Here is a 13,039-nt window from a genome sequence, read left to right as displayed (position 1 = left end):
CTGTTAAACCAACATCCCTAACATGTACAAAAGCAAAACACTGCGGATGTTGGAAATCGGAAATAAAAACAGAAAATCCTGGAAATACTCAGCAGGTCAGGCAGCAGCTATGGAGAGAGAAATAGAGATAATTTTTCAGGTTGATAACATTTCTCTCTTCTCTCTCCAGCTGCTGAGTATTTCCAGCATTTTCTGATTTTATTCCTATGATGTATGTCCATGTCAAATGAATGCGGGATTTAGTTGATTAAAATGATCATTTTAAAAGTACATATTAAAGCAAAAGTTAAGTAATGTGTTGAAATAACCAAATGTTTTATACTTGTGTGCTTAAACATTCAAGTGAGTCCCTTGAGAGAGGATGTTAACTCTTTCACTGACTGCCTGGAGTCAGCCAGATCTGCTCAGAGTGGAGTTGAATACTGGTTACGATACAGTTATCTCAGAATATTGCATCTTAAAGGGGCACTGTCTTCCTGAAAAGTGATGGACAAACTTTTTAAAATTTGCTTTCAAGCACTTAATCCAATTATGTAAATCACATCCAAATGTATTATTGCATCACTTGTGCATGAGGTCACCATTAGGAAAAATATACACACCTGTTTTGCGTATGAGAAAAAGATTTGCCAACACTTTTTCCCATAAAGACAATCCTCCTTTAATTATTGAAGCTTATTTTATCATTTAATAAAATTGGTACTGAAGTTCTTCCAGATCAATCTTAAATATAATGTCATGTTACTGCTGACACCAGAAAAGTAGATTAGCATGCACTCAGACTAAAGATAAGTGCCATCTGGAGGGCACTTTCTTCAATGATAAATAGGTTTTTGGTCATGAAAGAGTCCCCATTTAATTTGGTCCATTCTTCAATTTTCATCGACCAAAATATTGCCAATTTTGAGACTAGTGATTTGGATATTTGGATGAACGTATGAGATAGAATTTATCATAGTACATTGCAAATAAAATAGGCCTTCCCTCACCAACTACCCCTATCCTGCCCCACAGTTATGTGAATCCTGATAACGGTATCATATTTATAACCATTTTTGCAGACCCACTGCAACAAGAATTTTTTCCCTATAGCAGTTGACAGCAAATTACCAACATATTGAAGAGTGTGGTTTTTGTTTAGTATCATGCAGTAAAATATTCCTATTAGTTTTACAAGTCATTCATGGAAGAAGCAGTATCCTGTCACCAGCCTGAGGCAGGCTGAGTGTTGCTTGGTGTATTGATACTTAAGCTCTAACTATTTTATAGACCAATGTCCTTGAAACTCAGCTGGGCAGAACAGAAGCTATGAAGTATATCTTATCTCGACAATACTTCATTTATATTGCTACTCCAGACTTAGGTCTGTTTTGTTCAGAATGCCTATCTTTATTTTGAGTAAGTTTTCTTTGCATATCTTTAGTGTTGTTTCAAGGTATTTTCTTTGAAGTCTAGAGTGTTTTTTTTACATTGCATAGGGGTGGGGGAATCGGTAAATACTTTATCATTCTAGTTAGGACTGTACCTTTGTCCCTTCACTGTATCTGCATTTGTTCCATTGTGAGATGGGTGGTTTTCTTTCACTCTGAACTGCTCCAAACCTATTCTCCCAGTGGCAATTAGTAAGTGGATTCTTGGTCCTGCATGTATGGAATGGTCCTGCATATTTCTCCATTTCTCTGGTCATTTATTTTGTTGCACTTGTATTTATTATACGTTTGGATTCGTGGAGTTGTATTCAGGGGAAACTATTTAGGTCTGTATTAAGTAAAGAAGATTTCTTTGTGTCCCAAGCATAAATGAGATCACAATAATCACCACTGTGTCCTTATTTGTTTGTATTTAACATCTATAGGCCGGAATCTTACCAGCCCTGCGAGTGTGGCTTTGGAGACAGGTCCGGTCAAAATGGCCGAGATTGACAGCAGGGCGGGATCCCACTCTGAACCCGCCTCCTTTCAGTTTCCAAAGTGCTGGGTCTGGCTGTGGTTCACACACCCAACACCAAGCAGTGGGCAAGCCAATTTAGATGGTTAAAATCTTGTAAAAAGATAGTTAAGCAGGAATTTAACGTACTTACCATTTTACCTGGTTTTTAGCGAGTTTCCTGGCACAGTAAGTAGGTTGGGTGTTGTGTAAGCATCGAATGATTCACTAACCTGATAGCTGCAAATGGTCTATGAAAGCTCCCATTTCATAGGTCTTCACTTTCCACGGTTGTAAGCAGTTGCTTACTGCATTTAGAAGACGGGTTGACCTTTATGCAGCTAGCAAGTGTTTGGAGCAAACTCTCTATCCTGTGTCACCTCATTGGAACAACCTCTCTCACCACTGACAGATCGCTTCTGTCATCTCAACCTCACCTGCCATCTATTCCGTCAGCATCGGTGCCCTTGAAAAAATGTCATCTTCTTCCTCAGATTCCCAACACAGTCATCCTCAACACTAGCAGCATCAAAATCCACACCAACCTTCTGCGTAATCAATTGATGCTGCACTGGACACAGGACATCATCACCCATGCACATTGCTGCCTGGGATGCCAGCAATGGCCTCACTGTGTCCAGATTTGCTTCACTTAACACTGTACACCCTGGCTGCCACATGATATGCCAGATTGCCACCACCCCATAAAGCATCCCTACAATGTCTAAGCCATTTCTTTCACACTCATCACCATTGGGGAGAGGGAGGGGGGAGGGGTGGCATTATGTCTTACCATTCACTTGAATGATTGGACAAGGATGAGGGTGAGTGTGAGGGGTGGCTAGTGAGATGGGGAAGTGATAACATAGATAGAGAGGGATGGGCGGAGATGTAAGGTAAGTTGGTGTGAGTATGGCTGTGCAGGAGTAGGGTAGGGAAGGGAAGGCAGAGTGATGGGGATGTGATGAATGGCACAGCTGGATGAGGCTGAGTGTGGCTTTGCAATAACGTTTTGTGATCTACTGTAATCATTGATTATACTGCCTCCTGACGACATCCCTGCTTGTCCCCTCTTGTGATTGTGAAACCAGTCTGTTGCTCTTCTGGGGAGTTCTCTTTCACCCATTGGAAGGGAAAAGAACCTCCTTGCGTGCTATGACTCCCTCCATAAGCATTTGGAGTGAGTCATGGGAGAGCCAGGGTGCAGCCCTGCACCTTTGCGCCGTGCTTGCCAATGTTTGCAGCAGCTCAAAATCAATGTCCCTTTAAGGAAACCGGCTGATGACACATCATCGCAGGACGGGCCCCATCAACGGAAGATTCTTCATACAATGTGGGCTGGAGGGAGGAGCGGCTTCATCACTCGCCACGTAACCTGGCCATGCCACGGTTGGCAAGATCGTGACCACTAAGTGCGTTTGAGCTTAGAAAGATATTGAGGTTTGCCCGGTTTACTTTTGAAGAAGCCAGACTTGCCCTTTGGAGAGTAAATTTAAAAATTCCATTATAGAGCCGTTTGCACATCATCCTTTCTAATTTCATGCTTCTTTATGTTCTTCAACAATGGTCAGCATACTCGAGAATTGTGAACATTAGATTTAGGCTCAGTAATTAAGGATATAAATCACAAAAGATCAGTACAAAGATTGACACTAAGAGGGGACTTTTATACCCCCCCCCCCTCCCGACGGGCAGGAGAGAGGTAGAGGTTAAATTGACAAATATGTGAAACCCAGCCCCAACCCACTGCGAACACGTATGCGTCCGGATTAACGGCGGTGGGTTTGGGGGCATCCAAGTGATCTGCACTAGAGAGGTGGGTCCGTGGTTATAATAGGCCGCAAATTGCGGCCTCTCCAGGTGCAGACAATATGCGCACGGGCCCAAAGAGGCCCTTTAAGTTCCGGGTTTAGGTGTGCGAAACACATGCGCCTAAACCCGGCACTTGCGATCTGTCAAAAATTTTTTTGACAGATTGCACGCATCGCAGGGAGAAGCCGAACTCCTGCCCAGCGAATGTCCTTAAAACTCTTACACCTGTTCTGATGAATGGTCATCGACCTGAAATGTTAATTCAGTTTCTCTCTCCACAGATTCTGCCTGACCAGCTGAGTATTTCCAGCATTTTCAGTTTTTATTAATTATTGTGTCTCCCTGCATAAAAATTAACAGCAAACGCACAATCGAGACATTTAATCCATTCTTCACGCCACTGCCACTCAGGTTAACAAAAAATGGCGCTAGAGAACTGGTGATATATGGACTGGAATTTTTTTCCCCTCGGGCTTTGGGAGTCTTTGCGGAGCTACCACAGGCCACACACACAGGCCGGAATCTTCCCAGCCTTGCGAGTGTGGGTTTGGAGATGGGCCTGCTGTCAAAATGACTTTGATTGACAGCGGGTCGGGATGCCGCTCTCAACCCGCCTCCGTGTGAGTTTCTCAGCTGTCAGATGTGCGTTCGGATCGCAGACCCGACAGCAAGCGGTGGGCCAGGTAATTAACATCATTATAAGAACATAAGAAATAGGAGCAGGAGTAGGCCATACAGCCCCTCGAGCCTGCTCCACCATTCAATAAGATCAAGGCTGATCTGATCATGGACTCAGCTCCACTTCCCTGCCCGCTCCCCATAACCCCTTATCGTTTAAGAAACTGTCTATTTCTGTCTTAAATTTATTCAATGTCCCAGCTTCCACAGCTCTCTGAGGTAGCGAATTCCACAGATTTACAACCCTCAGAGGAAATTTCTCCTCATCTGTGTTTTAAATAGGCGGCCCCTTATTCTAAGACCATGCCCTCTAGTTCTAGTCTCCCCCATCAGTGGAAACATCCTCTCTGCATCCACCCTGTCAAGCCCCCTCATAATCTTATACGTTTTGATAAGATCACCTCTCATTCTTCTGAATGCTAATGAGTAGAGGCCCAACCTACTCAACCTTTCCTCATAAGTCAACCCTCTCATCTTTGGAATCATTCTAGTGAACCTACTCTGAATTGCCTCCAAAGCAAGTATATCCTTTCGTAAATATGAAAACCAAACCACAAAGTCCTGAAAATAAAGATTTCAATGTTTGACAACACATTAACATTAACTATACATGAACATTTTCTAAAGGACCCAAGTGCCTACACTTGTGTGTTGTTAGTTGGTATGATTGACAAGGATGAGGGTGAGTGTGAGGGGTAGTTGGTTAAATGGAGAACTGATAATGTAGATAGAGGGAGAGAGAGCGAGAGAGGGATGGGTGGAAGTGCAAGGTAAGTTGGTGTGAGAAAGGATGCGCAGTAGTAGAGTAGGGAAGGCAGAGTGATGGGGATGTGATGAATGGCACAGTGTAAGTTGAGTGTGGCTTTGCAGTAACATTTCGTGATCTACGAAGATAATTGAAAGGTTTGGACCTGCTGACGACGCCCCTGCTTGTGCTCTCCTGTGCAATGTGCAACCAGGCTGCCTGATGTCCTGGGGAGGTCCCTTCCGCCCATGGGAAGGGAAGAGGACCACCCTACGTGTTGTGACTCCCTCCGAAAGCATCTGGAGGGAGTCATGGGAGAGCCTGGGTACAGCCGTGCATCTCTGTACAGTGCTCGTCAGTGTTTGCAGCACCTCAATGCTGCAGGACACTGACAGAAGACAAAATCCAACGTGGGCATGATCCTTTTAAGGAAACTGGCTGATGACACGTTATCAATTGATGTCATCAGACCAGCTTCCTCTTAATTGGCCGGGAAGCCCGCAAATCATGGGAATATTCGGGACAGAGGGTGGGCTCGAGTGGGGAGTGGGCTTTCAGCACACCACCAACCCGGCCACATCGACCCCGCCACGTGTGGAGAAATCGCGGCCAAACTCTTCCTATTGACCAAATTATCATGTAAATAATTTTATTGGGAAACGATCTAAGCAATCCAGATCTTTCCTTTAATACAAAGCTGTCGATTTGGGAAGTACCCACATCCTTTGTGAGATAGATTCATGTCTCCTGACTCCATGAAACCAGCAAAAACATGATCAGAGACAGTCACTTATATGCAAGAGCCCACTTCAAACCCAGCTGATTGATCAGGATATAGCATGTGGGGTGAAAAGAATCTACCTTTATAGGCACTACACTTTGGGAAGTCCAGTTGTAGTTAAGTGCTTCATTGAGATAAAATACACAATGACAGTGTAGAGTGCAGGAGTACATACCAATTTTTAATAGCTTATTAAAATAATTCAGTTCACTCAACAAATAGTGTTCAGATCTTTCTTCCGTCGTACTTTACAATAGTGATTAAACTTGTTGTCAAAGATTACATTCAGTTCAAGGAGTAAGAGTGCAATTATTTTCCTTTTGTTGACAGGTAGCTTTGAAGATATTAAAATGTACTACCAGAATTCAGAAACCTCTCAACAGAAAGCGAATAACTCAGAAGTGCTGAACAACTCAAGAACTACAAGAGAAAAGGCAACAGCCTTGTTAAACAAAACAAAGTTGATTGATAGAGATGAAATGTATTCACTAAAGAAAAAGACTAAACTTTTGGATTTGAGTATTGTAAATAATAAGGTGAGTCCTGCATCTATTAAATGATTTCAAGGAAATGTAGGCTGCCTGTATAACAATCATTTAAGAGCATAGCAATATATATATATATTTTTAAATCAGATTCAGTTCATTACAGACATTAAAAGCGAGCCTGTCTAACATGCCAAAAAACATTGAAAATTCCAGGGCGAACTCTAAACACAACATATTAAAGATATTGAAGATAAGAGATTTTAACCTACAAAATGGGCAGACACATGGCAGATGAAATTTCACACAGAGAATTGTGAAGTGATGCAATTTTTAGGAAGAATGAGGAGAGACAATATAAATTTAATGGTACAATTTGAAAGGGGGTGCAGGAACAGACAGACCGAAGTGCATATACACAAATTTTTGAAGGTGGCAGGACAAATTTAGACAGCTATTAAAAAAAAAGCATATGGGATCTTTGGCTTTATTCATCAAGGCATAGAATACAAAAGCAAGGAAGTTATGCTAAATCTTTTATAAAATACTTGTTCGGCTTCATTGGAGTATTGTGTTAAATTCTGGACACCACACTTTAGGAAGGGTGTTAAGGCCTTAGCGAGGGTGCAGAAGCGATTTACTAAATTGGTACCATGAATGAGTTATGTGGAAAGACTGGAGAAGCTGGGGCTGTTCTCCTTAAGAGCAGAGAAGATTCAGAAGAGATTTGATAGAGGTGTTCAAAATCAGTTCTAATACAGTAAATAAGGAGAAACTTTCCCGTGGCAGAAGGGTCAGTAACCAGAGGACACAGATTTAAAGAGACTGGCAGAAGCACCAGAGGCAACATGAGGGAAGAAAGTTTTATGCAGTGAGTTGGTGTGATCTGGAATGCGTTGCCTGAAAGGGTGGTAGAAGCAGATACAACAGTAACATTCAAAAGGGAATTGGATAAATACTTGAAGGGAAAACATTTACAGGGCTGTGGGGAAAGAGCCAGGGGTGGGAATAATTGGATAGCTCTTTCAAAGAGCTGGCACAAGCACGATGGGCTGAATGGCCTCCTTCTGTGCTGCATCATTCTATGATTCGATAACACGCCTTATTATTAACTATTCATTCTCAACTAACACATCAGCACACTATAGTAATAAGAACAAATAGATGTCCCATATTTATACTTTAGGACCAATTCTAACCTGCCCAAAAATCAGGCCATCAGGCAGTTAAAGTGGTCCCCCGGCCTCACGATTCCCACCCCCATTCAAAATTGGGGCTTTAGTGTCATGCTGCAGAATACCCGACTGCTTTTCAGGTGGTCATGTGCAGAATTATTGTAAAATGTGTAAAATTCTCCAAAGGCAACTTCCTTCAAACTCCATTCTCCACACTCCATTCCTTTATCTGACAAATTTTTGTGATTTTTAAACTAAAATTTAAGCTTTCTATAAATGGATACTTCAAGTTCCCAGACATTGTTCTAATCTCCCTTTTATAAATCATGGGGCAACTTATACATGGTCTGTGAAACGAATAAACTTGTTTGGATTAATAGCCTTTTCCATTCCTTGTTCCATTCCTTTTTTTTATTTTGAAATCTTAGAGTAACCTTTGACATTCTTTACTATTCACTAGTGGTCTTTATCAATGGTAATGAAATAATGATCTCATCACAATCAGTTCTGTTCCATCGGTACCAAGTGCGTTAGTATGTATGGTCTCAAAATATCCATTCGTAATGGTCATACAATTCATTGTGCAAAAGTTTCTCCTTTGAATCCTCTTCTGCCATGCATCCTGACTTTTATATACTGAAATTGTTATATCTAACTCTTAAAGGTTTCAAATCTAGTTGGACTGATCAAAAGTACTATTCAAAATGTGTAAGATTAAGCTATCCGCTTTGTCACAAAATTCTATCTTCAATATGCTTCACTCACATTAATCTGCAAAGGTAACCCAGCCAGAATTACACAAATCTTACAATTGTGCTCAGTTTGGATTCTGCCAGAACGACTTGGCTCCAGATCTCATCAGAGCCGAGATCTTGATATGGACACGAGTTGAATGCTAGAGACAGCATCCACCAAGTACAGCATTAAGGAGTCCTAGAAAGCCTGAAGTCAATAGGGTTCAAAGGGAAAACCCTCCAGTGGCTGAAGTCATAGTTGATACACAGGAAGATGGTTATGGTTGTCAAAGGCCATTGATTGCAAGCACAGGACACAGCTGAAGGAGTCCCTCAGGGCAGCATTCATAGCCCAATGACCTTCAGCTGCTTCATCAATGACCTTCCCTCCATCATAAGAGCCCCGATTTTAACTTTTATTTTGTATGGTAGTAGCAAAAAAACAACTTAAATATCAATATCAAAGTCAAATATCGAGGGCAAAGCTTCTGGTGTAACAGCGTGGAATTCTTGTAGGCTGCCTGTGAATTTCCTGTGAGGGCAGTCTTCGAGATTGTGCTCCAGCATCTGATTAGAAGCTCCACCTACATGATGGGGATGTTTTAATCATCCATCTATGGAGATGGTGGCAGCATCTACCATGACCGGTTCTGAGGCGGTTGATGGGTGTCCACTGTTTGTGAGGAAGGTTTGATACTTCAGGTTGTACTGTGAGGTCCTCTATAAGGAATCCATTTGGCATATTGCAGTTTTTCCAACCATTTTGCCGTTGGTCATCAAGGTTGAGGGGAGATTGCTGAAGGGCTTCGGCGATTTTAAATGGGGGTGAGGGGCAAGCGCCATGGCTTGCCGATATGAGGCCTGGGCCATTCTAACTCTCGAGCATCAATACTGGGACGCCAGCAGGTGGGAGCAAGCAGGATGCCACTGCCAAGATCCACAGGAAAGGTGAAGTCTAGGGGGAGGTTCCGGAGGAGATCGGGGGGGGGTTGGGGGGAGGCAAGCCCAGGGTAGGGGAGGTCCTCGGTTTCATTTTGGGGCCCGGAGGAGCACTCCTGTTCCTCCTGGCTCTCAGGGAAACTTAAAAAAAAATATTTAATTTACTTTTCTTTCTGGCCCTCTTCTAGGCCTGCTCCCATAGTTGCTGGCGAGGTCAGTACCAGGTGCCAATCACACTGAAAACATGGTAAAATGGTGTTGGGATCTGAATGACATAATCAGAATCCAACTTTTGCATTTCAATTAGGCTTTCGCCTGACTGCTCCCTGACATGTTCCCTGAATCGCACCAGTAAAAATGGTGAGTGGCCCAAACTGAATGCGATTTTAACCCCCCACATGCCCTGTTCTTGTTGGGCATTGGGGGCGGCGGTGGGGGGGGGGGGGGTTAAAATCAGGGCTAATGTCTCAAGTAAAGCTGTTGACTGATGATTCCACAATGTTCAGCTCCAGTCATAACTCCTCTGATAATGAAGAAGCCCCTGCCAATCTAGTGCAGGACCTGGACAACACCAGGCATGCGCTGATAATTGATAGGCCATAACCATCTCCAATAAGAAAAAGCCGAACTACCTAACTTTCAATGGCACCACCATTGCTGCATTCCCCCACTGTCAAAATCTTGGTGGTCACCATTGTTGAGAATCGTTACTGCACCAGACACCAACAACGCAATTACAAGAACATGGTAGAATCTGGATACTTTGGGATGAGTGACTCAACTTCTGACCCCCTCAAAGCCTCTCCGTCATCTACAAAGATCAAATCAGGAGTCTGATTGAATATTCACCACCCACCTGGAAAGATGCAGCCAGAACAACATTCAATAATATCAACACCATCCATGTCAGAAACAGTGAACTCAATATCCACCTTAAAACACCAGCATAGTTTGGCTGCAGTATGTTATATACAGGATTCACTGAAGCAACTCACTGAGTTTTCTTCTACATAACTTAACGAGAAAAAAACATATTTTCTGGTCATTTATTTTATTGCTGTTTGTGGGACTTCGCTGTGAGCAAACTGATTGCTGCTGGACCATTGTTTTCTGTCCCCGCCACAAACTCTGTTCCCTAGCCACAGACTCCATCCCTCTCCCCAACATCTGTCTGAGGCTGAACGACACTGTTCTCAACCTTGCTGTCATATTTGACCCTAAAATGAGCTTTCAACCACATATCCACAGCATAACTAAGACCGCCTATTTCCACCTCTGTAATATCATCCATCTCCGCTCTTTCCTCAGCTCATCCATTGTTAAAACCCTCATCCATGCCTTTGTTACCTCTAGACTTGACTATTCCAACACAATTCTGGCTGGCCTCCCACATTCTAGCCTACGTAAACTAGAGGTGATTCAAAACTCGGCTGCCCGTGTCCTAACTCGCACCAAGTTTGCTCACCCATTACCCCTGTGCTCGCTGACCTACAATCGTTCCCAGTTAAGCAACGCCTCCCATTCTCTGTAACCTGCTTCAGCCCCACAACCTTCCGAGATGTCTGCGCTCCTCTAATTCTGCCCTTGAGCATCCCTGATTATAATCACTCAACGATTGGTGGCTGTGCTTTCTGTTGCCTAGGCCCTAAACTCTGGAATTCCCTGTCTAAACATCTCTGCCTCTCTACCTCTCTTTCCTCCTTTAAGACGCTTCTTAAAACCTTTCTCTTTGACCAAACCTTTGGTTACCTGCCCTAATTCCTCCTTTATGTGGCTCGGTGTCACTTTTTGTCCCATAATACCCATGTGAAGAGCCTTGTGACATTTTACTACGTTGAAGGCGCTATATAAATGTAAGTTGTTGTTGTTGCATTTTCCTGCATTACAACAGTGCCTATACTTCAAAAGTATTTCATTGGCTGTGAAGTGCTTTGAACCATCTTGAGATTGTGAAAGTTGCTATATAAATGTAAGTCCTATCTTCATTTCTTTTCTCCACTGCTCTATCTGGAAGTCCATTCCAAGTGTTGCTCAGTCTTTCTGAGAAGAAGAATTTCCTGATATTAGTCCTGAAATGAACTTTTACTTGTTGAACAGTGTCCCTTTCTTTCAATGTTGCTGTTTAATATAAAATAATATTCTTACTTTACTTCTGCCATACACCTGAATCTTACTTGCCTCTACAACATAATTTCTCAGTCAGCTCCTTCCCAGTCTGAAGAACAAAAGTTTCTCCAGTTTTTTCTCATAACTCAGACCTTTAACACCAGGGATTAGCCTTGTGCTTCTTCTCTGCACTGCCTCCGGTGCTTGAATGTCTCCCTTGTATTCTAGCGACTTGAACCGAACACAGTACTCCAGTTTAAATTTGAATAAAGCAATTCACAGAAATGACTTAATGTTCAATTGTTTTGGCTATGTATTTCAGCATTCTATTGGCTTAGTTTTTTTTAATTATTTTTTTTAATGTTTTATTCATTGCCAATCTTTCCAATTCTTTGTCAGATCATAAACGCCAGAGGTCACCTTGGGCCCATTCAAGGATCACTCTGCGCCAATGTTTTTGCTCTTAGCCAAAAGGCCTAGAGCCAAAGCACCGTTCCTGGAAGTACTGCAATACCAGGTTCATGCCATGGAGGTGGATGGGTCAAGCCCCCTACCCACCTCTATAGGCTTAGTTGATTCACTGCTCTGTATTGATTCATGTTGAGTCCACTAACAATCCTAGGTCTTTTTAAGCTTCATCCTTAATTATTTCAACACCATTCCTGGATTACATGTGTCGCTTATTTTTCCAGCTTACGTGCAGCACTTTGCACATTTCTGCATTAAATTTCATCCAACATTGTTCTGCCCACTTACATATTTTGTCCAGCTTATTCTGTACTTTCTGGGCTGCCTTTTCCAATTCCACTGCGCCTCCTAGTTTGGTATCATATGCAAGTTTGACCACTTTGCAATCGGTTTCTGAATCCAGGTCATTTATGTAAATTAGAAACAATAGTGATCTCAAGACCAAGTCCCTGAAGCACTCCACTCAGTATATCCCCCATCCAATTTAAATCCTCTAATGTGTGTTCACTGATTCCCACCATTCAGCCACTTTCTCATCCATTCCCAAGGTTTACCTTGAATCCTCGCAGCTTTAAATTTAACTAATATCCTTTCGTGTGGAACTTTCTCAAAAGCCTTTAGCTCTAAACAGCAGAAATCCTGGCTTCCTACTGGTAGAATTGTGGTATTATAGTACCACTGCTGAGAGAACGAAAAAATTTCATTCTTCTCAACATTAGATCATGCTCCAATTTGCAGCAGTTGCCGATACAGTAACTATCTGTTGCTTGTCTTACGCAATATGACTTAATTTCCGAGGTACCATAACATACAGCAATAGACACAAGACACAATAGTCTTACCATTCGTGTTGCTGTTCTAACTCTAAACTCTAATGAGATTGATCAAGACTGCACGGTTCCAAAATAACATTTCAATTACAAAGTAAACAGTACAATTAAGCCACACAATAAAAAATGTAGAGAACTGTTCCTTTAAGATTTGCTACCAAATAGGAATGGGTTGCTTGCAATAAGTTTCTATATTGGAATAATATAATTAACTTGGTTTGCATATTACTAGACCTTCTTAGAAGTAACCAGAATGAACTTTTGTGACATTCTGTTTCGAACAACTAACAAAAATATTCAATGCAGCTTTATTTTAATTAGCCATGTTGTACATCATTTTTTAAATTATTTTCTCTAATT

The 13,039-nt window shown here is 42.2% G+C and overlaps 1 protein-coding gene across 1 annotated transcript in view; it reads left to right on the top strand.

The window, feature by feature from the left end:
* LOC139278561 (laminin subunit beta-4-like) overlaps window positions 1-13,039 on the top strand; it is a 142,282-nt gene that overhangs the window by 111,455 nt on the left and 17,788 nt on the right. Inside the window, exon 27 of the mRNA XM_070897469.1 lies at window positions 6,273-6,478. Coding sequence (XP_070753570.1) covers window positions 6,273-6,478 — 206 coding nt within the window. The remainder of the gene's footprint in view (window positions 1-6,272; window positions 6,479-13,039) is intronic.

The sequence above is a fragment of the Pristiophorus japonicus genome, chromosome 13 (genome assembly GCF_044704955.1).
Source record: "Pristiophorus japonicus isolate sPriJap1 chromosome 13, sPriJap1.hap1, whole genome shotgun sequence".
In the NCBI taxonomy this organism is placed as follows: Eukaryota; Metazoa; Chordata; class Chondrichthyes; family Pristiophoridae; genus Pristiophorus; species Pristiophorus japonicus.
Note: the sequence above shows the minus strand (reverse complement) of the source record. Positions and strands in the feature narration are given on the sequence as shown.